This window comes from Saimiri boliviensis, chromosome 1 (genome assembly GCF_048565385.1).
Source record: "Saimiri boliviensis isolate mSaiBol1 chromosome 1, mSaiBol1.pri, whole genome shotgun sequence".
NCBI lineage: Eukaryota > Metazoa > Chordata > Mammalia > Primates > Cebidae > Saimiri > Saimiri boliviensis.
The window spans coordinates 127,955,039-127,982,902 of record NC_133449.1 but is presented as its reverse complement, the minus strand read 5'-3'; the positions used below and the strand labels follow the sequence as shown (position 1 = coordinate 127,982,902).

Here is a 27,864-nt window from a genome sequence, read left to right as displayed (position 1 = left end):
CTCAGGGGACAGAGACTTGGTCACGCCTTCCTCTTGGGGGCACTCAGCGAGGGGCCACCCCCTCACACAGATTGCCAGTGCAGGCTTCTTGGTATCACTGAAGATAAAGAGCGATTAACATTCATGTACCCCAATTCTCAATCATTTATCTCAAAAATTTTCTGAAGGGACTGGAATTTCAATGTGAAGATGTATGGCTTGTCTAAAGACCATTCCTCCTCGCTCCAAAATAGTGATTTGAAACCTTAAAATTTTTATATGTATATGCCAGAGTCCTTTATTCAAATCAGTCTCACATAGAGACCCTATCGGTGGATAGACAGATGTGGGACTGGGCTGGGAAGCAGGGGAGGGACTGGGTCCAGCCTCCATCCCTGAGGCCACTGTACCCCATCCTGAGTATGCATTGTTATCCTTGGTGACTCCAAGGAACATTCTGAAATTTTCTGACTGTTAAAGCTACTCTTGCCACCACAAGACAAAGCATTGCCCTCTCATAAAGGAAGCACTCTTTAGGTCTCTCATTTTGAAATCTCTGTGGTGTTTCATGAGATACTGTATTAATCTGTCAATTTACCCTGGGAATGGTGGGGCCAGGGCCTGAGTGGAGCTCAGTGAGCCTCTGCTGATGGTCAAGCTGAGACAGCAGGGCTTGGACACAGGCAGGAAATAGCCAGATCCAGCTGCCTGGTCCACAGGAGCTATCTGAGGTCAAGGAGAAGAGACCAGAGAAGGTCTGCAAGAAGAAGTAATCATTTCCAAGACCAGGAGTGAGAGTCAACTGGGCACTTAACCACACAGCAGGGACTGTGTCAGGGCCTCTGCATTCACATCTGCTGTGACCTCACCACAACACTAGGAGGGCAATATTAATACTGATTCATTTTGCAGATGAGAAAACCGAGGCTTGGAGCCATTGAGCAACTTTTCATAGCAGGACAGTTGCAAAGCCAGTGTTTAAACCCAGGTAGTCTGATCCCAAGCCTGTGCTGTTAACCATCATGCTGGTCGCAGAAAGTGCAAAGGAAGGAGAAGGGAGGACCTTTTCTCACCCATGCAGATGACAACATTGTTGAAGGGCATTAATTCAGAGCATCTAACCACGTGGCTGACCCTAGAGCGTGCTGTGACCCCTGTCAGTGTGCATTTCAGAGTGAGCTTGCAGGGAGTCTGCTAGAAGCCAGAGGCCAGTGGCTGGCATTAGCATGGCTTAATGATCTAGCAATTCATTTTGCAAGTGGTCATCTTCTAAGAGGCCTTGTGAACCCTCTTGAACAGGCCACAGGTCAAGCTAGGCTTGGAGGTCACTGGCCAATGCAGAGTCAGGGTGCGTCAGCAGCACCACAGTGCTATCAAGTCAAGCAGACATTGTGGGCAGGAGCCGCAGCAGCCTGCAGACCAGGCCTGTCTTCTTCTGGGTGCCTACTCCAGTGAGTATCTCACTGGAAGGAGCCAGACTGAGACCCCGTTACTGCCTTCTCTGCCTTACAGAGTCTGGAAGCTCCATGAGATGCTTGGGTCATGCCCCACTGTAGGCAAGGGGGTACAAAGAGGAAAAGTTTCATTCTGCTTCAAAATCTTACTGCTCCTGACAGCCTCTGTCCTCCCAAGGTCTTGGGCCCAGGATCCCAGGATCCTGACATTTTTTTTGAAAATGGGTAAAGGCACTCCACATTTTTATTTCAGAGCACTTTAAAAACAAAACTTGTCATCATGAATATCTTCTCTGTTCATTTGAGATGCACCGAAATCTCTTCAAAAACTAAATGAGTCTCTTGCCAGCTTTCAACTCAGGATTGTCTTTCTCAAGGACTTGGGAGGCTTTCTTCGAAATGGAATCTTTAAAGGTGATAGCTTTTATAAGAGAGTACAAGTCTAATTTCAGCAACTGCCTGGCTTGAAGTCACTAACCTAGCATGAGTCATAAACTATGAGAAATTGATTTCCTGTGGTAAATGCATGCAGTACTCTTTATTGCCTTCTGACTGCCGCAAGACATTTTTTTTTTAAAGGGTTCTTTCTTTCTTTTTTTTTTTTTAATTGTACTTTGGGTTCTGGGGTACATGTGCAGATCATGCAGGATTGTTGCATAGGTATACATATGGCAAGGTGGCTTGCTGCCTTCATCCCCCCATCACCCACATCTGGTATTTCTCCCCTTGTTATCCCTCTTCACCCGCCCCTAACCCCCGCCAACTGACCGCAGTGTGTGATGCGCCCCTCCCTGTGTCCACGTGTTCTAATTGTTCAACACCCACCTATGAGTGAGAACATGCGGTGTTTGGTTTTCTGTTCTTGTGTCAGTTTGCTGAGAATGATGGTTTCCAGGTTCATCCATGTCCCTATGAAGGGCACAAATTCATCATTTTTTATGGCTGCATAGTATTCCATGGTGTATATGTGCCACATTTTCTTTATCCAGTCTATCACTGATGGACATTTGGGTTGGTTCCAGGTCTTTGCTGTTGTAAACAGTGCTGCAATGAATATATATGTGCATGTGTCTTTATAATAGAACAATTTATAATTCTTTGGGCATATACCCAGTAATGGGATTGCTGGGTCAAATGGAATTTCTATTTCCTGGTCCTTGAGGAATTACCACACTGTCTTCCACAATCGTTGAACTAATTTACATCCCCACCAACAGTGTAAAAGTGTTCCTATTTCTCCACATCCTCTCCAGCATCTGTTGTCTCCAGATTTTTTAATGATCGCCATTCTAACTGGTGTGATGGTATCTCAATGTAGTTTTGATTTGCATTTCTCTAATAACCAGTGTTTCATGTTTGTTAATAACCATTTTTTCATGTTTGTTGGCCTCATATATGTCTTCTTTTTAAAAGTGTCTGTACATATCCTTTGCCCACTTTTGAATGGTTTTTTTCTTGTAAATCTGTTTTAGTTCTTTGTAGATTCTGGATATTAGCCCTTTGTCAGACGGGAAGATTTCAAACAATTTTTCCCATTTTGTTAGTTGCTGGTTCACTCCAATGATTGTTTCCTTTGCTGTACAGAAGCTGTGGAGTTCAATTAGGTCCCATTTATTTATTTTGGCTTTTGTTGCCAATGCTTTTGGTGTTTTGGACATGAAGTCCTTGCCTACGCCTATGTCCTGAATGGTTTTGCCTAGGTTTTCTTCTAGGGTTTTTATGGTGTTAGGTCTTATGTTTAGATCTTTACTCCATCTGGAATTAATTTTGGTGTAACGTGTCAGGAAGGGGTCCAGTTTCTGCTTTCTGCACATTGCTAGCCAGTTTTCTTAACACCATTTATTAAACAAGTAATCCTTTCCCCATTGCTTGTTTTTCTCAGATTTGTCAAAGATCAGATGATTGTAGATGTGTGGTGTTGTTTCTGAGGCCTCTATTCTGTTCCATTGGTCTATATCTCTGTTTTGGTACTAGTACCATGCTGTTTTGATTACTGTAGTCTTGTAGTACAGTTTGAAGTCAGGTAGGGTGATGCCTCCAGCTTCGTTCTTTTTGCTTAGGACTGTCTTGGTTATGTGGGCTCTCTTGTGATTCCATATGAAGTTTGAAGTTTTTTTCCAATTCTCTGAAGAAGGTCATTGGTAGCTTGATAGGGATAGCCTTGAATCTGTAAATTACTTTGGGCAGTGTGGCCATTTTCATGATGTTGATTCTTCCCAACCATGAGCATGGAATGTTTTTCCATCTGTTTGTGTCCTCTCTTGTTTCATTGTGCATGGCTTGTAGTTCTCCTTGAAGAGGTCCTTTACATCTTTTGTTATTTGTATTCCTAGGTATTTTATTCTCTTTGTAGCAATTGTGAATGGGAGTTCACTTTTGATTTGGCTTTCTCTTATCAGTTTCAGGAGATTTTGGACTGAGATGATGGGTCTTCTAAATACACAATCATGTCATCTGCAAATAGAAAAAATTCAGCTTCCTCTCTTCCTAATTGAACACCGTTTATTTCTTTTTCTTGCCTGACTGCTCTGGCTAGAACTTCCAATACTATATTGAATAGGAGTGGGGAGAGAGGGCATCCTTGTCTTGTGCCACATTTCAAAGGGAATGTGTCCAGTTTTTGCCCATTTAGTATGATATTGGCTGTGGGTTTGTCATAAATAGCTTTTATTATTTTGAGGTATGTACCATCCATACCTAGTTTATTGAGAGTTTTTAGCATAAAGTGCTGTTGAATTTTGTCAAAGGCCTTCTCTGCATCTATTGAGATAACCTTGTGGTTTTTGTCTTTGGCTCTGTTTATGTGATGGATTACATTTATAGACTTGCATATGTTGAACCAGCCTTGCATCCCTGGGATGAAGCCTACTTGATCATGATGAATAAGCTTTTTGATTTGCTGTTGCATTCTATTTGCCAGTATTTTATTGAAGATTTTTGCATTGATGTTCATCATGGATATTGGCCTGAAGTTTTCTTTTTTAGTTGTGTCTCTGCCTGGTTTTGGTATTAAGATGATGTTGGTCTCATAAAATGAGTTGGAGAGGATTCCCTCTTTTTGTAATGTTTGCAATAGTTTCAGAAGGAGGTATACCAGCTCCTCTTTCTACGTCTGGTAGAATTTGGCTATAAACCTGTCTGGACCTGGACTTTTTTTAGTTGCTAGGCTATTAATTGCTGCCTCAACTTCAACCTTTGTTGTTAGTCTATTCAGGGATTCAACTTCTTCCTGGTTTATCTTGGGAGAGTGCAAGTGTCCAGGAATTTATCCATTTCTTCCAGATTTACTGGTTTGTATGCATAGAGTTGTTTGTAGCAATCTCTGATGGTAGTTTGTATTTCTGTGGAGTTGGTGGTGATGTTCCTTTATCGTTTTTTATTGCATCTGTTTGATTCTTCTTTCTTTTCTTTTTTTTTTATTCATCTGGCTAGCAGTCTATTTTGTTGATCTTTTCAAAAAACCAGCTCCTGGACTTGCTGATTTTTTGAAGGATTTTTTTTTGTCTCTATTTCCTTCAGTTCTGCTCTGATCTTAGTTATTTCTTATCTTCTGCTAGCTTTTGAGGTTTTTTGATATTGCTCTTCTCTTTCAATTTTGATGATAGGGTGTCAATTTTAGACCTTTCTTTGCTCCTCATATGAGCATTTATTGCTATGAATTTCCCTGTAGACACTGCTTTAAATGTGTCCCAGAGATTCTGGTATGTTAAGCAATTTCATTGCTTATCCAGTCTACATTCAGGAGCCAGTTGTTCATTTTCCATGAAGTTGTGTGGTTTTGAGTTAGTTTCTTAATCCTGAGTTCTAATTTGATTACACTGTAGTCTGAGAGACTGTTATGATTTCCATTCTTTTGCATTTGCTGAGGAGTGATTTACTTCCAATTATGTGGTCGATTTTAGAGTAAGTGTGATGTGGTGCTGAGAAGAATGTATATTCTGTAGATTTGGGGTGGAGATTTCTGTAAATGTCTATGAAGTTTGCTTGGTCCAGATCTGCATTCAAGTCCTGGATTTCCTTGTTGATTTTCTGTCTCATTGATCTATCTAATATTGACAGTGGAGTGTTAAAATCTATTGTGTGAGAGTCTAAGTCTCTTTGTAGGTTTTTAAGTACTTGCTTTATGTATCTGGGTGCTCCTGTATTGGGTGCATCTATATTTAGAATAGTTAGCTCTTCTTGTTGTATTGATCTTTTTAGCATTATGTAATGCTCTTCTTTGTCTCTTTGGATTTTTGTTGGTTTAAAGTCCGTTTTATCAGAGACTAGAATTGCCACTCCTGCTTTTTTTTGCTTGCCATTTGCTTGCTAAATCTTCTTCCGCCCCTTTATTTTGAGTGTGTGTGTGTCTTTTCATGTGAGATAGTCTCCTGAATACAGCACACCGATGGTTCTTGTTTTTTTATCCAATTTGCCAGTCTACATCTTTTGATTGAGGCATTTAGTCCATTTACATTGAATGTTAATATTGTTATGCATGAATTTGATCCTGCCATTTTATTACTGGTTGGTTGCTTTGCCCATTGGTTGGCATAATTTCTTTTTTTTTTTTTTTTGAGACGGAGTTTCGCTCTTGTTACCCAGGCTGGAGTGCAATGGCGCGATCTCGGCTCACCACAACCTCCGCCTCCTGGGTTCAAGCAATTCTCCTGCCTCAGCTTTTGTATTTTTTTTAGTAGAGACGGGGTTTCACCATGATGACCAGGATGGTCTCGATCTCTCGACCTCGTGATCCACCCGCCTCTGCCTCCCAAAGTGCTGGGATTACAGGCTTGAGCCACCGTGCCCGGCTGGCATAATTTCTTCATTGCATCATTGGTCTTTACCATTTGGTTCTTTTTTTGCAGTGGCTGGTGCTGGTTCTTCCTTTCCATGTTTAGTGCTTCCTTCAGGAGTTCTTGTAGGGCAGATCTGGTAGTGACAAAATCTCTCAGCAATTGCTTGTCCGTGAAGGATTTTATTTCTCCATCACTTATGAAGCTTAGTTTGGCTGGATATGAAATTCTGGGTTGAAAATTCTTTTCTTTAAGGATGTTGAAAATTGGCCCCCACTCTCTTCTGGCTTGTAGGGTTTCTGCTGAGAGATCACCTGTGAGTCTGATGTGCTTCCCTTTGTGGATGACCCAACCTTTCTCTCTGGCTGCCCTTAGTATTTTTTCCTTCTTTTCAATCCTTGTGAACCTGACTATTTTGTGTCTTGGGTTTCCTCTTCTAGAGGAGTATCATTGTGGTGTTCTCTGTATTTCCTGTATTTGAATGTTGGCCTGCCTTGCTAGGTTGGGGAAGTTCTCCTGGATAATATCCTGAAGAGTGTTTTCCAGCTTGAATTCACTCTCCCTGTCATCTTCTAGCATTCATTCTCCACATCATCTACTGATCAGGCATAGATTAGGTCTTTTCACATAATCCCATATTTCATGAAGGTTTTGTTCATTTCTTTTCACTCTCGGTTCTCTTTTCTTGCCTTCTTGTTTCATTTCACTGAGTTGATCTTCAATCTCTGATATCCTTTCTTCTGCTTGATCTATTCGGCTACTGAAGCTTGTGTATGCTTCAGGAAGTTCTTGTGCTGTGTTTTTCAGCTTCATCAAGTCGTTTATGTTCTTCTCTAAGCTGGTTATTCTAGTTAGCATTTCTTCTAACCTTTTTTCAAGGTTTTTAGTTTCTTTGTATTGGGATAGAACATGTTCCTTCAACTCAGAGAAGTTTGTTACTACCCACCTTCTGAAGCCCGCTTCTGTCAATTCATCAAATTCGTTCTCTGTCTTGCTTTGTTCCCTTGCTGGTGAGGAGTTGTGATCTCATGGTAGGGGAGAGACTTCCTGGTTTTTGATGGTTTCATTCTTCTTGGGCTGGTTTCTTTCCATCTCTTGGATTTATATAGTTTTGCTCTCAGGTAGTTGCTTGGGGAGGAGGCCTTTCCTTTGTCTGCCTGCAGAGGTGCTGCTGGACTTCCACAGATTCAGTAGAGCTGCTGTGCCTTTTATTTACTCAGGAAAATTAGACCAGCTTCTGTAATGGTGGCTTCTCTTCCCCCTGCCAAGCTCAATCATTCCTGGTCACTTTTTTTTTTTTTTTTTTTTGAAACGGAGTTTCGCTCTTGTTACCCAGGCTGGAGTGCAATGGCGTGATCTCGGCTCACTGCAACCTCCGCCTCCTGGGCTCAGGCAATTCTCCTGTCTCGGCCTCCTGAGTAGCTGGGATTACAGGCACGAGCCACCATGCCCAGCTAATTTTTTGTATTTTCAGTAGAGACGGGGTTTCACTATTTTGACCAGGATGGTCTCGATCTCTTGACCTCGTGATCCACCCGCCTCGGCCTCCCAAAGTGCTGGGATTACAGGCTTGAGCTACCGCGCCTGGCCTTCCTGGTCACTTTCTAACTGATGTTCTGGGTGCGTAACTCTGGAGTGAGAGTTTTTTAGGCTGCTGGGTTTTGTGTGGGGTAGGAGAGGGGGCCGTCCCACCATTTGGGCTGTTTCCCTGCATTCAATTTTCCTTCTTACTGGTGGGTTGGCAGCTCTGTCCACCAGCTTTTGGATTTCTCGGTGTCAGCCAGTGCTTCCACCTAGATCTATGCTGACAGCCCCGGTGCTGGCCGAAGTTGCTGTGCTGCCTTGTTCATGCAGCTCACTGAGGCTTCAGCCTGGCAAAGATCTCCTATTCTGTGGGTTGTAGAGGGCTTGGCGGAGCTCTGTATCCGAACCGAATTCCCAAAGCGGGAGATCCCCCGTCTTCTGGTCGGTTGCATGTGCCTCCTGGGTGGGGCAGTGCCGCACCTTGCCTCAACTTGCCCTATTTGGTTTATATCCACTGTCCAATCAGACTCACAAAATGAACCTTGTACCTCGTTTGGAATCGTGGAGACCACTCAGCTTCTGCATATCTCTTGCTGGGAGCTGCTTTCTGGAGCTGCCTCTTATTCGGCCATCTTGGGATCTTCTGCCCCAAGATCCTGACATGAAGCTGTGCCCCATCTTTGGACTCCTTCTCCCTAATGCTCAACCCTCTTTTGAAGCCCCCTTCAAGGGGCTTTATTAGCTCACACATGGGAAAGAAACTATTAAAACATACAAATGTTTCAAGAGTGAATAACAGTGCTAATAGTGTTCTTTGTTCTTATAAATAAGGAGCCATGCCTTAACCTAGAAGACTAAGTCCTCAGTGGTGGGACACAGGCATTGACAGACAGACAGCTAGGAGAAAGGTATTTGAGTAGGATGGATTTTTCTGACGCCTCTGAAGCTATATCACATTTCCTGGGGCCCAACACAGAGTTAAAATGGTTGGAGGAAATAAATATCTGTTGGGATGCTCTGGGATCTTCCTTTCTTTGCTGAAATCTCAGAAGGTGGGGTTCAAGGGCTGCATGGGTTTGCTATATGGGGACTGAATCTCTTTGGAAATTATTTGGCCACCACTTGTTAGCAGAGTTTGCTGAGGAGCTGAGACCAAGAATGTAGACAGAGAAAAAAACAAATGTGCATTTGGGAGAGGAAGTGATGAACAAAAACGAGTGAGAAGAAATGATGCATGAGGGCCCAGTGCTGGGATGTGGGGACTGAGGGGTCATTTTGCATTTTGGGGCCATCAGACAGTATGCATTTAAGCTGTGTCGTGGGGAGAAGTTTTCAATTCTATATGTGTAGGGTGAAAATAACAGAAATATTGGAAAGACAGTTGCTCATGGTTCAACTCAATCATCTCACTGAGAATTTTAAAAACATGGCTGGGTGCAGTGGCTCACACCCGAAATCCCAGCACTATTGGAGTCCAAGGCAGGTGGATCACTTGAGTTCAGGAGTTTGAGACCAGCCTGGCCAACGTGGTGAAACCCCATCTCTACTAAAAACATAAAAATTACACGGCATGGTGGCAGGCACCCATAATCCCAGCTACTCGGGAGGCTGAGACAGGTGAATTGCTTGAACCCAGGAGGTGGAGGTCTCAGTGAGCTGAGATTGTACTCCAGCCTGGGCAACAGCGAGGGACTCTGTCTCAAAACAAACAAAAGAAACAAACAAAAAACCAAAACCAAGGAAACATAAGGGCCATACACACTAAATAGATCCTTTCTGGTGTCCTCACTATTATACCAGGAGCATGGAAAAAATGCTGTTACATTCTGCAGATGAAGAAACTGAGGCATGGAGAGGTTACATGTGTTTTCCCAGGTCTACTGGTAAGTTAGAAACAGGGATAGAAGTAGAGCTCAAGGCCCCAGATTTCTGTTTCCTACCTGTGTCAGGATGTCATTGATGGGGCTGATGGCTTGGCTGGCAAGGCACTACCCACTTCCTCTATAGGCCCTGGGCATGGCCTGCCTCCAGACCTTCCCCTGGAGGCAAGGGAAGAGCATCTGATTCATGCTACATCCTAGGTGCCCAGCTCAGACTGCAAACCCAGTTCAGTGGCTGGTGCACAGCCAGAGTCCAATGCATTTTTGATGAATACATGAGAGATTGTGTCAGTTTGAGGAAGTTTTTACAGTAAAATTTAGTCTGCTGCATTTGAATCTTCATTTTCTTTACCTTATAGCAATTAAGTAACTAGTTAAGCCTCCTTTTCCACAGCTCTAAAACAAGAATAAAGACTACTTTCTGGGGGTTGTGAGGATTAAGTGAGATGAAAAATGAAGTTGATAGCTCTGTGACTACCTCCTCTGCCCTCCAACCTGTGGCTGGCCAACGTGAAGGTGTTCTTCCCCCACAGTATAGATCAGCTATGGAAAAGACCAGAGCCAGGCATAAAATGAAAAGCCCATCTTACCTGCTGAGGCCATTTTCAGCGCGATTGAGATCTTGGTCTGAGGTCTTTACCCTAAGGTGGATCCGGGAGGGGTGGGAGTATTGGGTGTTGATCTTGGCCATCTTCTTGGTTTATCACATTTAGCTACCAAGATGATTGCTAAAATGTGAACACAAAGCAGTTATGTCACCAGGACAGGAAAGTAACTGCAAACCCAGCTTATCACAGACAAGGCCTACTACACGTGGCCTCCCTGCAAGCCATGGCAGGCACACCCTCCACTGTCCCTTGTAGTTCCTGCTGCAGTGAGTTTTAGTTGGACATCTCCAGGCTCCTCTTTCTAGCTTGAGGCACAAACTCTTTCGCTTGTTTTTATATGCTACCATGCTGAAGAGCTGCTCAGAGTTAAGTGCTGAATGAATAAATGAATAAATGAATAAATGGCCAAGTTGGTATATGATACAAGGAACATGAAGTCTTCATGATTCTCTGAGCTGACACAGTGTCCTTCTTGACCCTGGTTTTCTTGTTTCCTTATTTTTATCTTACAATTTGGCAGGTGTTTTCACTGCTCCCTAAAATCTTGCTTTAAAACATCATGTAAAAAAAGGACCATAAGTGACATTCAGAAAACCTTTACAATATAATGCTAATACACACTTCATCTCATTAGTCCTCACAATAACCTTGTGAGGGACTTATTATTTTTATTCCCATTTAAAGATGAGTAAACCAGGCCTCAGAGATGTTAAGTACCTTATCCAATGAAAGATCCCACCTGTCAATGTGGCACAATCCTTGAGAAACCACCTTTGCAAAATTGAAACTAAGGAAATTATGGAAGTGAAAGATATCAGACCTAACCAATTCCATCTTGCTTCTAACCTCTCACCTGTCCTTATCCATTCCTGGGCATAGACCAAATAAGTCTTGGGAAGGAATTTAATTTGTAATTTAACTAAGAACCCTTTCCCAAAGCTAAACTGTTTTTGTAAAACAAATGAAAGGCCACCAGCCACCAAGTTAGAATGAGAGGGGCTGGAATTCTAAATGTTATCAGCCATTATTCCAGAGGTCGTAAGATTCACAACAGCCCCAGTTACTCCTAAAGGTAACATCACTATTGTGAACTTAAGATGGGCCTTTTGAGATGTCTTTTCAGGTTTTCACATTTCTAATAACCGGATGGCCACACCTGGACCTACCAACCAATTTTGTGGCCCCCACCTAGGAACTGACTCAGCATAAGAGAACAGCTTCAACTCCCTATGATTTCATCCCTGAGCCAACCAATCACCACTTCCAATTCACTGGCCCCCTACCCACCAAATTATTCTTAAAAACCCTGATCCCTGAGTTTTGGGGGAGGCTGATTTGAATAATAATAAAACTCTGGTCTTCTTCATAGCCAGCTCAGTGTGAATTACTTTTTCTCTACTGCAATTCCCCTGTCTTGATAAATTGGCTCTGTCTAAGCAGTGGCAAGGTGAACCCCTTGGGCAGTTACACTTGTGCCAGAAATCAAGCCATGAACGTTTGCCCCAAATCACACAAACCTCAAAGCTAGGAGAAGACAAGAAATAACCAAGATCAGAGTAGAACCGAAAGAGATAGAGACATGAGAAACCCTTAAAAAAAAATCAATGAATGCAGGAGCTGGTTTTTTGAAAAAATTAGTAAGTAGATACATCACTAGCTAGACTAATAAAGAAGAAAAGGGAGAATAGAATACGCAGTAAAAAATGATAAAGGGAATATCACCACTAACCCCACAGAAATACAACCGTCAGAGAATAATATAAACACCCTTATGCAAATAAAATAAACTAGAAAATCTAGAAGAAATGGATAAATTCCTGGACACGTATATCCTCCCAAAACTGAATCAAAAAGAAGTTGAATCCCTGAATAGACCAATAACAAGTTCTGAAATTGAGGGCATAATAAATAGCCTGCCAACCAAAGAAAGCACAGGACCAGATGGATTTACAGCTGAATTCTACCCAGGTACAAAGAGGAGCTGGTACCATTTCCTCTGAAACTATTCCAAACAATTGAAAAGGAAGGACTCCCCCCAACTCATTTTATGAGTTTGACATCATCCCGATACAAAACCTCGGAGAGATACAACAAAGAAAGAAAACTTTGGGCCAATATCTCTAATGAACATCAATGCAAAAATCCTCAGTAAATTACTGGCAAACTGAATCCCCCAGCAAATTAAACAGCTTATCCATCACAATTAAGTTGATTTCATTCCTGGGATGCAAGGCTAGTTCAACATATGCAAATCAATAAATGTAATTAATCACATAAATAGAGCTAAAGACAAAAACCACATAATTATCTCAATAGATGCAGAAAAGGCCTTCAACAAAATTCAACATCCCTTCCTGTTAAAAACTCTCAATAAACTAGTTATTGATGGAACATACCTCAAAATAATAAAAGCCATTTATGACAGACCCACAGCCAATATCATACTGAATGGGCAAAAACTGGAAGCATTCTCCTGGAAAACTGGCACAAGACAAGGGATCCTATATCTAGAAAACCTCATCATCTCAGCCCAAAGCTTCTTAAGCTGATAAGCAACTTCAGCAAAGTGTCAGGATACAAAATCAGGATACGAAAATCACAAGCATTCTTATACACCAACAATAGACAAGCAAAGAATTAAATAATGAATAAATTCCCACTCAAAATTGCTACAAAGAGAGTAAAATACTTAGGAATACAGCTAACAAGGCAAGTGAAGAACCTCTTCAAGGAGAACTGCATACCACTGCTCAAAGAAATCAAAGAGGAGACAAACAAATGGAAAAACATTCCATGCTCATGGATGTAAAAAAAATCATTATTATGCAAACGGCCATACTTCCCAAAGTAATTTACAGATTGAATGCTATTCTCATTAAGCTACCATTGACACTCTTCACAGAATTAGGAAAAACTACCTTAAAATTTATATGGAAACAAAAAAGAGCTTGTATAGCCAAGACAATCCTAATCAATAAGAACAAAGCTGGAGGCATCACGCTATCCGAATTCAAACTATGCTACAAGACTACAGTAACCAAAACAGCATGGTACTGGTACAAAAATAGACATAGATCAATGAAACAGAATAGAGAACTCAGAAATAAGACCACAGATCTACAACCATCTGGTCTTTCACAAATCTGACCAAAGCAAGTAATGGGGAAAGAATTACCTATTTAATAAATGGTTCTGGGAGAACTGGCTAACCACACACGGAAAATTCAAACTAGACCCCTTCCTTACACCTTTTACAAAAATTAACTCAAGATGGATTAGAGACCTAAATGTAAAACCCAAAACTGTAAAAACGCTAGAAGAAAATCTAGGCAATACCATTCAAGACATAGGCATGGGCAAAGACTTCATGACAAAAACATCAAAAGCAATGGCACAAAAGCAAAAATTGACAAATGGAATCTAATTAATTTATGATGCTTCTGCACAGCAAAAGAAACTATCATTCCATACTGTAAGTTGTCAGTGAACAGACAGCCTACAGTATGGGAGAAAATTTTTGCATTCTACTCATCTGACAAAGGTCTAACATCCAGCATCTATAAGAAACTTAAATAAAGTTACCAGAAAAAAAAAACCCATTATAAGAAAATTTACAAGAAAAAAAAAACAATCCCATTAAAAAGTGGGCAGGCTGCGTGAGGTGGCTTGCCCCTGTAATCCCAGCACTTTGGGAGACCAAGGCAGGCTGATCACCTGAGGTCAGGAGTTCAAGACCAGCTTGGCCAATATGGTGAAACTCCATCTCCACTAAAAATACAAAAAATTAGCCAAGCCTAGTGGCAGGCACCTGTAATCCCAACTAGTTGGGAAGCTGAGGCAGGAGAATTACTTGAATCTGGGAGGTGGAGGTTGCAGTGAGCCGAGATCGCACCATTGTACTCCAGCCTGGGCAACAAGAGTAAAACTCTGCCTCAAAAAAAAAAAAAAAAAAAAAAAAAAAAAAAAAAAAAGAAAAAGAAAAGAAAAAAATCGGGCAAAGAACATGAAAAGACACTTCTCAAAAGAAGATATTTATGTGGCTAACAAACATGAAAAAAAGCTCAACATCACTGATCATTAGAGAAATGCAAATAAAAACCACAATGACATACCATCTCATGCCTGTCAGAATGATGATTATTAATAAGTCAAGAAAAAACAGATGCTGGTGAGACTGTGTAGAAACAGGAATGCTTTTACACTGTTGGTGGAAATGTAACTTAGTTCAACCATTGTGGAAGACAGTGTGGCAGTTCCTCAAAGATCCAGAACGAGAAATAGCATTTGATCCAGTAATCCCATTACTGGGTATATACCCAAAGGAATATAAATTTTTCTATTATAAAGATACATGCACATGTATGTTCATTGCAGTAATATTCACAATATCATACATGAAATCAACCCAAATGCCCATCAATGATAGACTAGATAAAGAAAATGTGGTACATATATTCCCTGGAATACTATGCAGTCACGGAAAGAAATGAAATCATGTTCTTTGCAGGGACATGGATGCAACTGGAAGCCATTATCCTCAGCAAACTAACTCAGGAACAGAAAACCAAACACCTTATGTTCTCACTTATAAGTGGAAGCTGAGCAACTAGAACATGTAGATACAGGGAGGGGAACAACAGCACACACTGGGGCCTCTCAGGGGGTCGAGGAGGGAGAGCATCAGGGTAAATAGCTCAGGTATGCTGGGCTTAATACCTAGGGATGGATTGATAGATACTGCAAACCACCATGGCGCACGTTTACTTATATAACAAACCTGCACATCCTGCACACATCTTCCAGAACTAAAAATAAAATAAAAATAACACACATATTCCTGTGTGTTATCCAAAAACCACTGCCAAGCAATATAGTAATAGTTAAAATATATTGAAATCTAATTACATTCCAGCCAAGGTACTAAGCTTTTTACATCGTTATTTATTCTAACATGCAACTCTTTGAGGTGGATGCTATTAATGTCCTCATGGCATAGATGAGGAAATGGAGGCTTACAACAGTTTATGTACCTTTCCAAAGAATGTGTGAGCTCCAGAAGCCACATTAGAACTCAGGTCTATTTGACTCAATAAATGCAGACTTTGGCCAGATCCTTGTCTCCCACCTCCCCCTGGCCTCAATATTTTCAATACTTTAAAATGGAATGTTTATATGTTTTTGGATAAAAAAGCAATAAATCCAATTTGAAATTGTCCATTCAACACTTTTAACTGAGCACTTACTATGTGCCAGGCAATATGCTAGAAGCTGGGGACTTATCAGAGAACAATATGCAGCTCTGTCCTCAAGGAGCTGACAGTCCAGTGGGCTGCAGAGCAAATCTCAAAGAAGTTTGGGACTCTGGAAAAACTATCGAATTGCTATTCTTTGTACATTTCTGGGCAAATTACACCAACTAAAGTGCATTGTCTCCAGCCTGTGCCCCTTCCCTCAGCCCCCTCAGCTGCATTCCCTATCCTGGGCACAAACTCCGGTCCCACTGCCATTGCATGGAGGCAGTACCTCTGTCCTCTCATAGGCCTGCCTCCTGTTGAGGGCTACTAGGTGCCAGGCACAGGTGGGTGCTGTGGAACACTTCCTTACTCAATCCTCACTGCAACCCCTCTCCCTCTTACAAATGTAGAAACCAGACAGGTGAGTCATTTCCCTAAGGTTGCTGCTGACAACCAGAGCCAGGATTGACTAAACATCTGTCTGACTCCAAAACCTGAGTGCAAGTCAGTGAGGGAGCTGGTATTGCCTTTATGCCTGGGCAGGAGGGATCTCTGCTTTAAATGACCTCATGCTGGCCCTCCTCCAGCCATAACCCTCCCAAAGGGTTGAGAAGTCCATAGGATCAAGGGCCCATGCCCACCCGGAACCCTGCCCTGGTCTAGCTATGGTCTGGGTGCCCAGAACCCCAATATTCTCTGTCCAAGAGTCTCTGAACTGATTCTGGAGCCTGCCTGGGACTCTTCCCTTGTCCATCTTCCTGAGGGTGGCATCAGCTTGCACTTCCTTAGGCCCAAGGATGCCCAAGGAACAGCTGTTTGTGCGGGCTGCAGGGGGGATGGAGCCTAGAGATGGGGGCAGGGCATCCACAGGCAGGTGCACAGGGCCTCTTGTGCAAGGCCTCTTTGACGTGGGGTGGACTTAGGGCTGAGGAGAGAAGTGGGCATGTTATAGACGGGGAACCAGAGATCAGCTCTCCTCATGACTTCCTGCTCTTGAGCCTGAGCTCAACTCCAAGGGGCCTGAGTACTCTCAGTTTGAACCTGGTCTACAGGTTGTTATGCAGTGTATTTGTCAGGATAGGTGGGTGGGCACATTGGATTTAAAAGTGTGCTATCTTGGTCCATGTAATGGTCATTTCTGGTTCTCTATCTCACATCTTTCCTGCCCACCTTTTAGTCCAGCCATTGCTACAGCAACCAACTGCATGCTGGGTAATCCATGTACTCCACCTCAGCGACACTGTGGATTCCAGGGCCTTCTGCCTTGGGGGCTTCCTTACTTCTCCCAGGAAGCACTTGCTGAGACCACATCACCGTTCTGATGCATGTGCAAACACTGGAGGGGTAACATCCTTGGGATGACCCTGGACCAACAGAAGCAGGAGCCCAAGAGAATACACTCTTTCATCCCTCAGGAAGATGGCTCTGAGACACTTTCTACCTGGCTCCTTGGAGAACCCCTGGCTGTCCACAGTGGTGATCAGTTTGACAATGGACATCTGGGTTGGCTTGTCCTTCTTCCCTTTTGCCCTCTCCACGACCCCTACCCCTGTTCCTTGGAATCACTCCCCTAATAAACTGCCTGCCTGCGAGCCATGTTCAAGGCTCTGTTTTGGAGGGGGTGGGTATCACTGCTAAGGGAATCTTTAACTTTTAGATATTTGGACTATGGTAAGTGGGTCATTTGTATTCTTGACCCAAGTCCCTCAAGGTTTAGGAGTGAGCCAAATTTCCCTTTCAATTCTTTGTTCTTTATCCAGGAGAATGATGGTTGGAGCAGGACAGAGCAAAATGTATATCACTAAATGGAAATGTGAGTTTAAGATAACTCAGAAGCTCTTTCCCCCTTATTGTCTCATAAATGTCATAAATGGTTATCTTTGAAAAAATACATTTAAAAATCAGGATCCAAATAAGGAACCAATCTTGTTGATTGGTCGATATATCATCTTGATATTTTTATATCTAAAGTTTTTCTCTTTGTGTAGAAATTGAATTATTCATCCAATAGAGTTTACTAACAGTATGAATTTTCACCGATTCTAACTCTGAAATGTTACCTACATACTGGTAGCTGTACCCAGAGGCTTGGTGAGTTTATTATTATTTTTTCCATGACAGTTTCATAGGGGATTATTTATTCTTCCATCAGAAGGCAGAAAAGAACTCATTATATTTCTTTGGGTGATGTTGGCAGCTGTCGATAATCATTTACTAGATCCATCCAGTCATTAGAGTTTGCAAGTTGGTGCTATTGTATCATTCCTTCCTCAATTAGCTGAAATATTTTTAAAAGAAAAATTTTACTCTTAATTATTTGGCTGGTCAATTCCTATAGAAAAGGCTGTATAAACACTTAATGATTTCCCTGTATTTATCAGTTTTTGAGTCATGACATCTTACGAGATCACCCAACCACTGCATGTGTTTTCACATCTGGCCCTGCCTTGATAAACTCTTTGTGAGTAGAACTCACAGATCATGAAGCCACAATCAGTGATCCTGGGACTTGTAGACAATAAAAGCTGCCATTCAGCCAGGGACCCTTGAGTGAGAGACACTTTCATGCCCATCACGTGTGAATCCTCAGGAACCCCAAGAGGGAATAGAGATGCTCATCTTGCAGATGAGGAAATGGACCCCTGGTTTTGTCTCACTCTGAAATCCACACTGTGGCTTGTTCTGTTGATCACAACCATTGCAGGAGATTGGAAATGCACAAAAGGAATTTTAATTTTCAAAAATAGCAAGAAGATGCATTCTGCCAACTCTGAAGGTGACCTTAAAGTGGGTCCCAGGTGTGAGTCTAGGAGTAGTGCTTGAGCATCTCCCAAATGAATGTATATTTTCTAGGACTTAATTGGAGACCTAAGAACATGCCATTTCAGACAATTCCCATTTTCTTTACAAAATGACTAAATCTAGCATATCCCCCTGCCACCAGCCCCCTTACTGACTCCTTGTCAATGATGTCCCAGGCACTGTATCTGGTCCTGAGAATTATGAAGATGAGGAAGACAGGTCTCTGCCATTGAGAGCACAACATCTGCATGGGGAAAACAGGTGTGTTAAACAGTGAGGGTGGGGTAGTGCAAATGTTGAAATACAGGTAGAAGCATGATGGTGTGCAATGCAGAATGGGGAGGAAATCCTTAATTCGGCCTTAGGGACCATTAAGGAGACTTCCCAGGTGAGAAGCAATCACATTTACTTAGCACTATTCAGCATTTACCATTACAATGTTACATTTCACATTTATAATCACATTTTGCTGTGTACCTTCAAGGATTCAATTGTGGCATTTGCACTCTAGTGCTCATCCTGGACTCTGTCCACTGTCGCCTGGACACCTGAGTAGCCAGGCATTTAACACAGCTCACCATATTCCAGTTACACCTGTACTATTCTTGTTCCTTTACTGACACCAAAAGGCTTAAAGGCAAGAACTATCTCCTTTTTTCCTAAAAAACACTTTATTCTTCAAACACCCAGCACATACATATAGTAGGTAGTAGAGCATGTGATATTAATGGAGAAACTGGTGAGTAATCATCATGACGACATTGATAGTAACAGCCGTGTATTTATGGTTTACTCTTTGCCTGTTACTGTTCTAATAACTTTAAGTGCATATTTATTCATTTGATCCTCACAATGATTGTGTGAATGAGTCACACTGAAAATTTCTATTCTGTTGGAAGCAAATGGGAATTTATGAGGGAGAGAGCAAGAATGTTACAAAGTGGGGCAAAGCATGTCGACCCCCTTGTTCTAGACTGAACACGCTTCCAAAAGAAAAACTTGCTCCCTGCTCATGATGACTAAGTAATCCCTTACACTCGGTTTGTTTTTTCCCTTTCTCCTTTTTTATTGTGACACATCAAAACTCATTCTCGTCCAGTTTGTGTGGTTTGAAACATGACCATTTTCCAAGTCTGAATGCGGCTGACAATGGAGAGACAACAGAGAGGTGTCCGTAGCCCTGTACGGATGTGCCACAAGTTCACTGGAGGTCGTTCTGAATTATCTTCCCTGGGGATGAGACTTTATTCAGCCAGGGTTTGGCAGATCCAATTAGTGAGGCACCCAAGTCTGGACATAAGCCATGGCAAACAAGCCAAAATCTCAGTCAAGGCAGAGCACAGAGTCTTGATGGACAGGCATACTCGGCCCAGGCTGCTGTTTTCTCCAGCAGAGACTGATCACTTTACCACATGGTATCTTCGATCTTACTTCTCTGAAGTAATATCTGTCTGGGTCTCATCCGTTTCAGTCCTCCAAAACTCAACTGTCTCAGCATCACTCTGGGCAAATGCACTCAGCAAATGATCAGTTAAATGTGAGGCTGGACAGGCTCGCTTTGTCAAATTGAACTCCAAAGATAAGTCAGTAACTCCCCCAGGGTCTACATACCTTGAAACTTTTCTAAAACACTTTTCCAAAACACACTTCTAATTGCCTTTCCCTTCTGCCCCCATCCCACTTGAGAACTGTAGTGGGGAAGGGAAATTTTCCAATGCTGAAATACTAATTACCCTGAGACCAGTGAACCACCCCACAGAATGGACATGGGCACAGCACTGACATTAGTACAGCCAGTGAAGAGGCCTGGTGATTTAAAGCAGTTCTAGGTTTATGGAGAGAGAAAACCCTGAGTGAAATACCTTTTATTTGACTCGAATCACATTTGAAAGGCAGTATAAGGGATCAAGGGCACTGGACTGAAAGGAGAGATGGCTTCTCTTCTCAGGTCAGCCTCCAATTTGGACAAGTGACCAGCACTTTAGTTTCTTCATCTAATAACAGAAATGGCCTTACTGAAAATGAAATCATCCACAAAACCCTGATGCATAAAGCATTCACTTATAGCACTTTATTTTACTGTATTTGATAACTTAGATAAAAACAGTTACTGGGACACAAGTTAATTTTGGCCATGATAGCCAATATATTAAAGTTTGGTACAGAAAACATGTCAGTGCTATGTCTATATTTTTGAGTTCTAAAAATATTTAAACAGACCTTTTAAAAAACTTAAAATGTGTACAGAACATGTTAAGTAACTCTGTGGGACAGAGTTGAAAATCATGGGCCCAAGTGATCATTAAAAGTCCTTCAATTCTAGAAGTTCCATGATGGAGCAAAACACTGCATGCAAATATTGCTACTGAGGGTCCTCTTATGTTTTATGTGTGAATGTGAACACATGAGGAGAAAACAAAAACAAAAACATTCCTAATAGGCAAAGACCTCATAATAATTTCATGAACACAGAAAAAAACATTTGGCAAAAATCCGACATGCTTTCATGGTAAAAATAATTTAAAAACTAGGAGTATAAGGAAACTTTCCCAACCTAATAAGGATATCTATGACACAACAACGGTTAACAGCACAGTGAATGGTGAAAGTGGCAAAAGAAAAAATAGATTGGACTGCATCAAAATAGAAATATCTTTGTGTATCAAAATATGCCATCAACATAGTAAAAAAGCAATCTACAGAATGTGAGAAAACATATTTTTTTATATCTTTAGAGACAGAGTCTCACTCTGTCACCCAGGCTACAGCACAGTGGTTGGATTACTGCTCACTGCAGCCTTGACCTCCTAGGCTCAAGCCGTTCTTCAACTTTGGCCTCCTGAGTGGCTGGGACCACAGGTGCACACCACCATTCCCAGCCATTTTTAAACTTTTTTGTAGAGATGGTGTCTCTCTATGTTTCCCAGGCTGGTCTCAAACTTCTAGGCTCAAATGATTCTCCTGCCTTAGCCTCCCAAAGTGCTGGAATTGCAGAATATATTTTTAAGTCATATATTGGTGAGGAACTTGTATCCACAAGATATAAACAACTCTTAAAACTGAATAATAAAAAGTCAACTCAATTAAAAAGTAGGCAAAGGATTTGAATAGACATTTATCTGAAGAAGATACACAATGGCTAAGATGCACATGCTAACATTCTTCATGTATTTAGTCATGAGGAAATGCAAATCAAAAGCACAATGACATACTACAATTGGCTCTCTCATCTGCATGTTCTGCGTCTGCAAATTCAACCAATCACAGATTGAAAATATTTGAAAAAACCCAAAACAATAAAGAATAACAATACAACAACAAAAATAAATAAAAACAACACAATATAACAACTAAATAGGTGTTATACATAGCATTTACACTGTATTAGGTACTACTATAAGTAATCTATAGACAACTTAAAGTACAATACACAGGAGGTTATATGTAGGTGAATGTTTTGGATCTGTGTCCCCTCTCAAATCTCATGTCCAGTTGTAATCCCACATGTTGGAGGTAGGGCCTGGAGGGAGTAACTGGTTCATAAAGGTGGATTTCTATTGAATTATTTAGCACCATCCTCTTGGTGCTGTTCTCATGACAGTGAGTGAGTTCTCGTGAGTTCTGGTCATTTACAAGTGTGTGACACCTCCCCTGCTTGCTCCTACTCCTGCCATGATGTACATGCTCCCCCTCTGCCTTCATCATGATTATAAGTTTCCTGAGGCTTCCCAAGAAGCTGAGCAGATGCTAGCATAATGCTTCCTGCAGAACTATGAGCTGAGTAAACCTCTTTTCTTTATAAATTACCCAGTTCACAGGTATTTCTTTATAGCATTAGAAGACTGGACTAAGACAGAGATATAGACCAATGGAACAGAAGAAAGGCCTCAGAAAGAATGCCACACAACTACAATCATCTGATCTTTGACAACCCAGACAAAAACAAGTAATGGGGAAAGTATTTCCTATTTAATAAATGGTGTTGGGAAAACTAGCTAGCCATATGCAGAAAGTTGAAACTGGATCCCTTCCTTACACCTTATACAAAAATTAACTTAAGATGGATTAAAGATTTAAACATGAAGCCTAACACCATAAAAACTCTAGAAGAAAACCTGTGCAATACCATTCAGGACATAGGCATGGGCAAGGACTCCATGACTAAAACACCAAAAGCAATGGCAGCAAAAGCCAAAATAGACAAATGGGATCTAATTAAACTTAAGAGCTTCTGCACAGCAAAACAAACTATGAATAGAGTGAACCGGCAACCAACAGAATGGGAAAAAATTTTTGCATTCTACCCATCTGACAAAGGGCTAATATCTAGAATCTACAAAGAAACAAGTTTACAAGAAAAAAAAAAATCAAAAAATGGGCAATGGATATGAACAGACACTTTTCAAAAGAAGACATTTATGCAGCCAACAAATGACCAGTGATGATAAAAGCTAATCATCACTGGTCATTAGAGAAATGCAAATCAAAACCACATTGAGATACCACTTCACACCAGTTAGAATGGCCATCATTAAAAAATTAGGAGACAACAAATGCTGGAGAGAATGTGGAGAAATAGGAATGCTTTTACACTATTGGTGGGAATGCAAATTAATTCAACCATTGTGGAAGACAGTGTGGTGATTCCTTAAGGACCTAGAAATAGAAATACCACTTGACCCAGCAATCCCATTACTGGGATTATAAATCACTCTATGATAAAGACACATGCACACGTATGTTTATTGCGGCACTGTTCACAATAGCAAAGACTTGGAACCAACCCAAATGCCCATCAAGATAGACTGGATAAAGAAAATGTGACACGTATACACCATGGAATACTATGTAGCCATAAAAAGGATGAATTCATGTCCATTGCAGGGACATGGATGAAACTGGAAACCATCATTCTCAGCAAACTGACACAAGAACAGAAAACCAAACACCGCATGTTCTCACTCACAAGTGGGTGTTGAACAATGAGAACACATGGGTACAAGGAGGGGAACATCACACATTGGGGCCTGGGGGGTGAGGAGCTATGGGAGGAATAGCAAGGGGTGGGGGTTGGGGAGGGATAGCATTAGGAGAAATACCTAATGCAGATGATGGGGCGATAGATGCAGCAAACCACCACCATGGCATGTGTATACCTATGTAACAAACCTGAATGATCTGCACATGTACCCCAGAGCTTAAAGTATAACAAGTAAATTTTTAAAAACCAAGACTGGACTAATACAGTAGTCTATTTATTAGATTGGTAATGACAACAACTGCAATTACTTTTGTACTAACCTAATACAAATACTATGCCACTTTGTATAAGGGATTTCAGCATCTGTTAAATTTTGGTATTGTGGGTAGGTCCTGGAACCAATGCCCCTCAGATACTGAGGGATGACTGTACTCAACATTGACTAGGATAGCTATAAAAGGTCCTTCCATTCCAGAAGTTCCATGAAATAACAAAACCCTACAATGCAAATATTATGCTTGAGGATCCGCTCATACTTTATGTGTGAATATAAACCTAGGTGGAGGAAATAAAAAATATTACAGAGCTTCAAAAACAGAAAGAAAAAACTATATAATGTTAATATTATCATAAAAAGTGTTAGTGAGTGTATTAGTTAGGGTTCTCCATGGAAGCAGAAACAATAGGATATATATACAGTTGATCCTTGAACAGCATGGGTTTGAACTGTACAGGTGCGCTTCTACATGTTTTTCTTTCAATAAATATATTGGAAAATTTTTGGAGATATGTGACAAATTGAAAAGCCCCTTTTTTTCTTGCTTGCTCTATTGTTAGAATACAGCCCATAATACATAGAACATATAAAATATATGTTAATTAGCTATTTATGTTATAGATAAGGCTTGTGATCAACAGTAGGCTACTAGTAAATAAGTTTTGAAGAAGCCGATGAGTTATACATGGATTTTTGACTGTGTCAGGGATCAGCACCCCTAATCCTTGCATTGCTCAACAGTCAACTGTATATACATATGATTTGTTATAAAGAATTAGAGGCCGAGAAGCCCATGAACTGCTGTCTGTCAGTTGGAGGCCAGAAAAGCCAGTGGTGCAGTTCTGAGAACCAGAGGGCCAGTAGAGGGCAGGAAACTGATGACGTCCCAGTTCAAAGAGTGAATTCCCTTTCCTCTATATTTTATCCTACTCAGGCTCTCAATGGATTGAATAGTGGCCACCAACATTGGGGAGGGCAATCTGCTTTATCCAGTCCATAGATTCAAATACTAATCTCATCTGGAAACTCTCACAGACACTCCCAGAAATAATGTTTTATCTGGGCACCCTGTATCCCAGGCAAGTTGATACATAAAATTAACCATTTTCTACAGTGTGATTTGGAAAAGCTGGAAGCCTCATTCATTGCTGGTGGGAATATAAATGATGTAGCCACTTTGGAGAACAGTTGAGCAATTCCTCAAAATGTTAAACATGAGTTACCATATGACCCAGGAATTCCACTGCTAAGAGAAATAAAAACATGTCCACACTACAACTTGTACATGAATGTTCATAGCAGCATTATTTACAATAGCCCAAAGTGGAAATGACAACCATTTATTAGGGCCTATCCACTGATTAAATGGATAAACAAAATGTGGTATGTCTACATAACTGAGTGTTATTCAGATGGAATCTTATTTGGCAATAGAAATGAATAAAACAGTGATACATACTACAGTTGGGTGAACCCTGAAAATATTGTGCTAAGTAGAAGAAGCCAGACAAAAAGAACCACATATTACATAATTTCATGTACATGAAATGTCAAGAATAGGCAAATCCATACAGACAGAAAGTAGAGTAGAGGTTGCCTGGGGTAGGAGTGCTGAGAATGAGAAAAAGGAATGACTGCTAATGGACACGGGGTCTCTTTCGAGGGTGTTGAAAAGTTCTAAGATTATAATGTGGTGATGATTGCATAACTATGAATATACTAAAAACCAGTGAAATGCACACTTTAAATGGGTGACATTTGTGGCATGAAATTTATATCAAAAAAGAAATAATCTTAAATCTAAAATCAAAACACTTTTTAAAATGCAAAACTCACAATATCAGCTACAAGGAACTCACGAAATGGGGAGAAATGCCATAATATGACATTAATAATAATGATGATAACATTTTGGAGGGCTTACATTATACCAGTCACTGCTCTATAGCTTTTTACAAGTATCAACTCATTTAATCTTTTCAATAACCCTATGAGGTAAGTATTATTCTTATCCCCTGTATTAATCTGTTTTCATGCTGCTGATAAAGACATACCTGAAACTGGGTAATTTACAAAAGAAAGAAGTTTAATTAACTTACAGTTCCACATGGCTGGGAAGGCCTCACAATCATGGTGGAAGGAAGAGCAAGTCACGTCTTACATGGATGGCAGCAGCAAAGAGAGAGAGCTTGTGCAGGGAAACTCCCCCTTATAGAGCCATCGGATCTTGTGAGATTCATTCACCATCAAGAAAACAGCATGAGAAAGGCCTGTCCCCATGATTCAATTATCTCCCACTGGGTCCTGCCCACAACACGTGGGAATTCAAGAAGAGATTTGGGTGGTGACACAGCCAAACCACATTATCCCAATTTTACAGAGGAACAAACTGAGGCACACAGTTAATACAGCCAGGACTTCAACAGCAATCTAATTGTAGAGGTTAAAAGCTTTTAATCTCTTGCCTCTCAAGAAACAAGGCCAACTCTGGGACCAGTAAGTATTAAAGCTTTCTCCACCTGCCCAAGAAATGTCCCCAAAAGGCAGCTCAAGTCTTAGACAACAAGGGTGTATCCAGCTGTGCTCAGGGTTGAGCTCCAAGGTGATGAGGGGAGATGAGGGTCAGAATCCAATTCCCCCCTCTCTATGGAAGCTGCCCCAAACCCATCAATGTTCCTGCACCAGGATGGAGATAATGAGTCTGACTTAGGAGAGTTGAGTCTTATTTCCCAAAGAAAACTCATGGCTGGAAGGTAGAGTTCTTTCTCTCTGATTTCTGGCATTTTTATAACATGAGAAAATGGAACCTTCCAAATGTCAGCTGCAAATTTTCAATTCCTGTCTGAGGAGAAAGTTAACATTGTTCTCAAGAACAGGAAGAAATCTGTGGCAAAAGAAAATGCACTGAAATGGGATCAAGATGATCAATTACGTTACTTAACCAAGAGGCAGGGGCTTGTCTCATCCCTAGAAACTGTCCTGGTCTCTGTAGAGATGATTCAAAATTAATGGAATTCTGAGTTCCTCAGCTCTGAGTGTGCTCAGTTTTGAAATTTCTGCTTTATAATAAGATTCAGCTGTTCAGGTTGAGATTGCAACAGGATGAAAGTGCTTTTCAGACCTTACCAGAGCTGGGGAACCAGAGCTCTCTATAGCCAGCCCCATAGATGCTCCAAACCTAACTGCAAGCATAGGAGGTAAAGTTGTTTTTTTTTTCTTAATTAACTTTTATGGTGTGATTATAAAAGTAATACATTGCTTTTATTTTATTAGGAAGTAATAAGATGTTCATATCTAACTTTGAGCACTTACGATAGCTGAGGAATTCACTTTAATTACTTCATTTAATTCCTCCAACAACTCGATGAGGCAGGTATTATAAGTATTACTACTTCCAATGTACACACCAAGAAGCTGAGACTCAGAATGATTAAATATCTTGGTTCAAAGTCACCCAGTGGCAGAGCTGGGGGGCAGAAGCCAGTTTAACTTTACCCCTTACACTCATTATTATAATTTAAGAAGAAATGTATGAATCCTGCAAAGGAGGACAAAAGAAGCACTCTGGGGATTAGATGAGTTCTGGGGTACAGGTCGAGTGAGGGGTGCAGCAAATTCAGGGAAGAGTTTTCCTTGGAGCAAAACTGTTCTGGATGGAATCAGTCTCTCCCCCAACTACTGTCAAGCATGCTCTTTCTCCCTGCAGTACTGTCTTGGTTAATGCCATGAGCAACACCCAGAGCCAACTGACCACCTGGTGAAATGAGCATCTATTCTTCCCTCTCTCTTACTGCCTCAGATTCAGCATCATCAAGTCTCGCCAGTCACAGCAACAGCTATCTCTCTTCCTTGTCCCCTCTAACTCTTCTATTTACTAATTCAGAAATGGACTGAGCATTCATCCCGTGCCAGGGTCTCTGCTAGACAGCAAGTGTATAAGTGTCGAACCAGAACAGAGGTAGCCCCTGGCCTCTTTGAGCTCTGTTCCTCTCTTTGTCCAGGTCTTTCTCTGTCCCCAAGATGGCTGAAATAATTATCTTTGCTCATCTTTCTTCTTCAGCCTCTCACTCTTACAATCCATCCAGTCCCTGGCCCTAAGGAGGTGCTCAATGAGTGTAGAATGAATAAATGTGTAAATGAATGAACCTTCCATAGTGATCCCAGAATCTTTCTGAAAGGTAGTTCTAATCATGTCACTCTTCTCAGAAGCTTTAAGCGGTGCCTATTTTCTCCAGCACACAGTCTCCATTTCCTAGCCTGATGGTCAAGACTTTTCATAATCTGGATCAAGTCAGCCTAAACTGGATGCTCATCTAAGCCAAATTACTCACCCTTTCCTTATGCGTGTCA

General features: G+C 41.2%; 1 protein-coding gene across 2 annotated transcripts in view; it reads right to left on the bottom strand.

Moving 5' to 3' along the window:
• CNGA3 (cyclic nucleotide gated channel subunit alpha 3) overlaps positions 1-10,303 on the bottom strand; it is a 33,982-nt gene extending 23,679 nt beyond the window's left edge. For both annotated transcript variants that reach the window (XM_003941288.3, XM_074388288.1), the window contains exon 1: positions 10,203-10,303. In XM_003941288.3, the coding sequence (XP_003941337.1) occupies positions 10,203-10,303 (101 nt within the window). The remainder of the gene's footprint in view (positions 1-10,202) is intronic.
• Between the last annotated feature and the right edge of the window lie 17,561 nt (positions 10,304-27,864).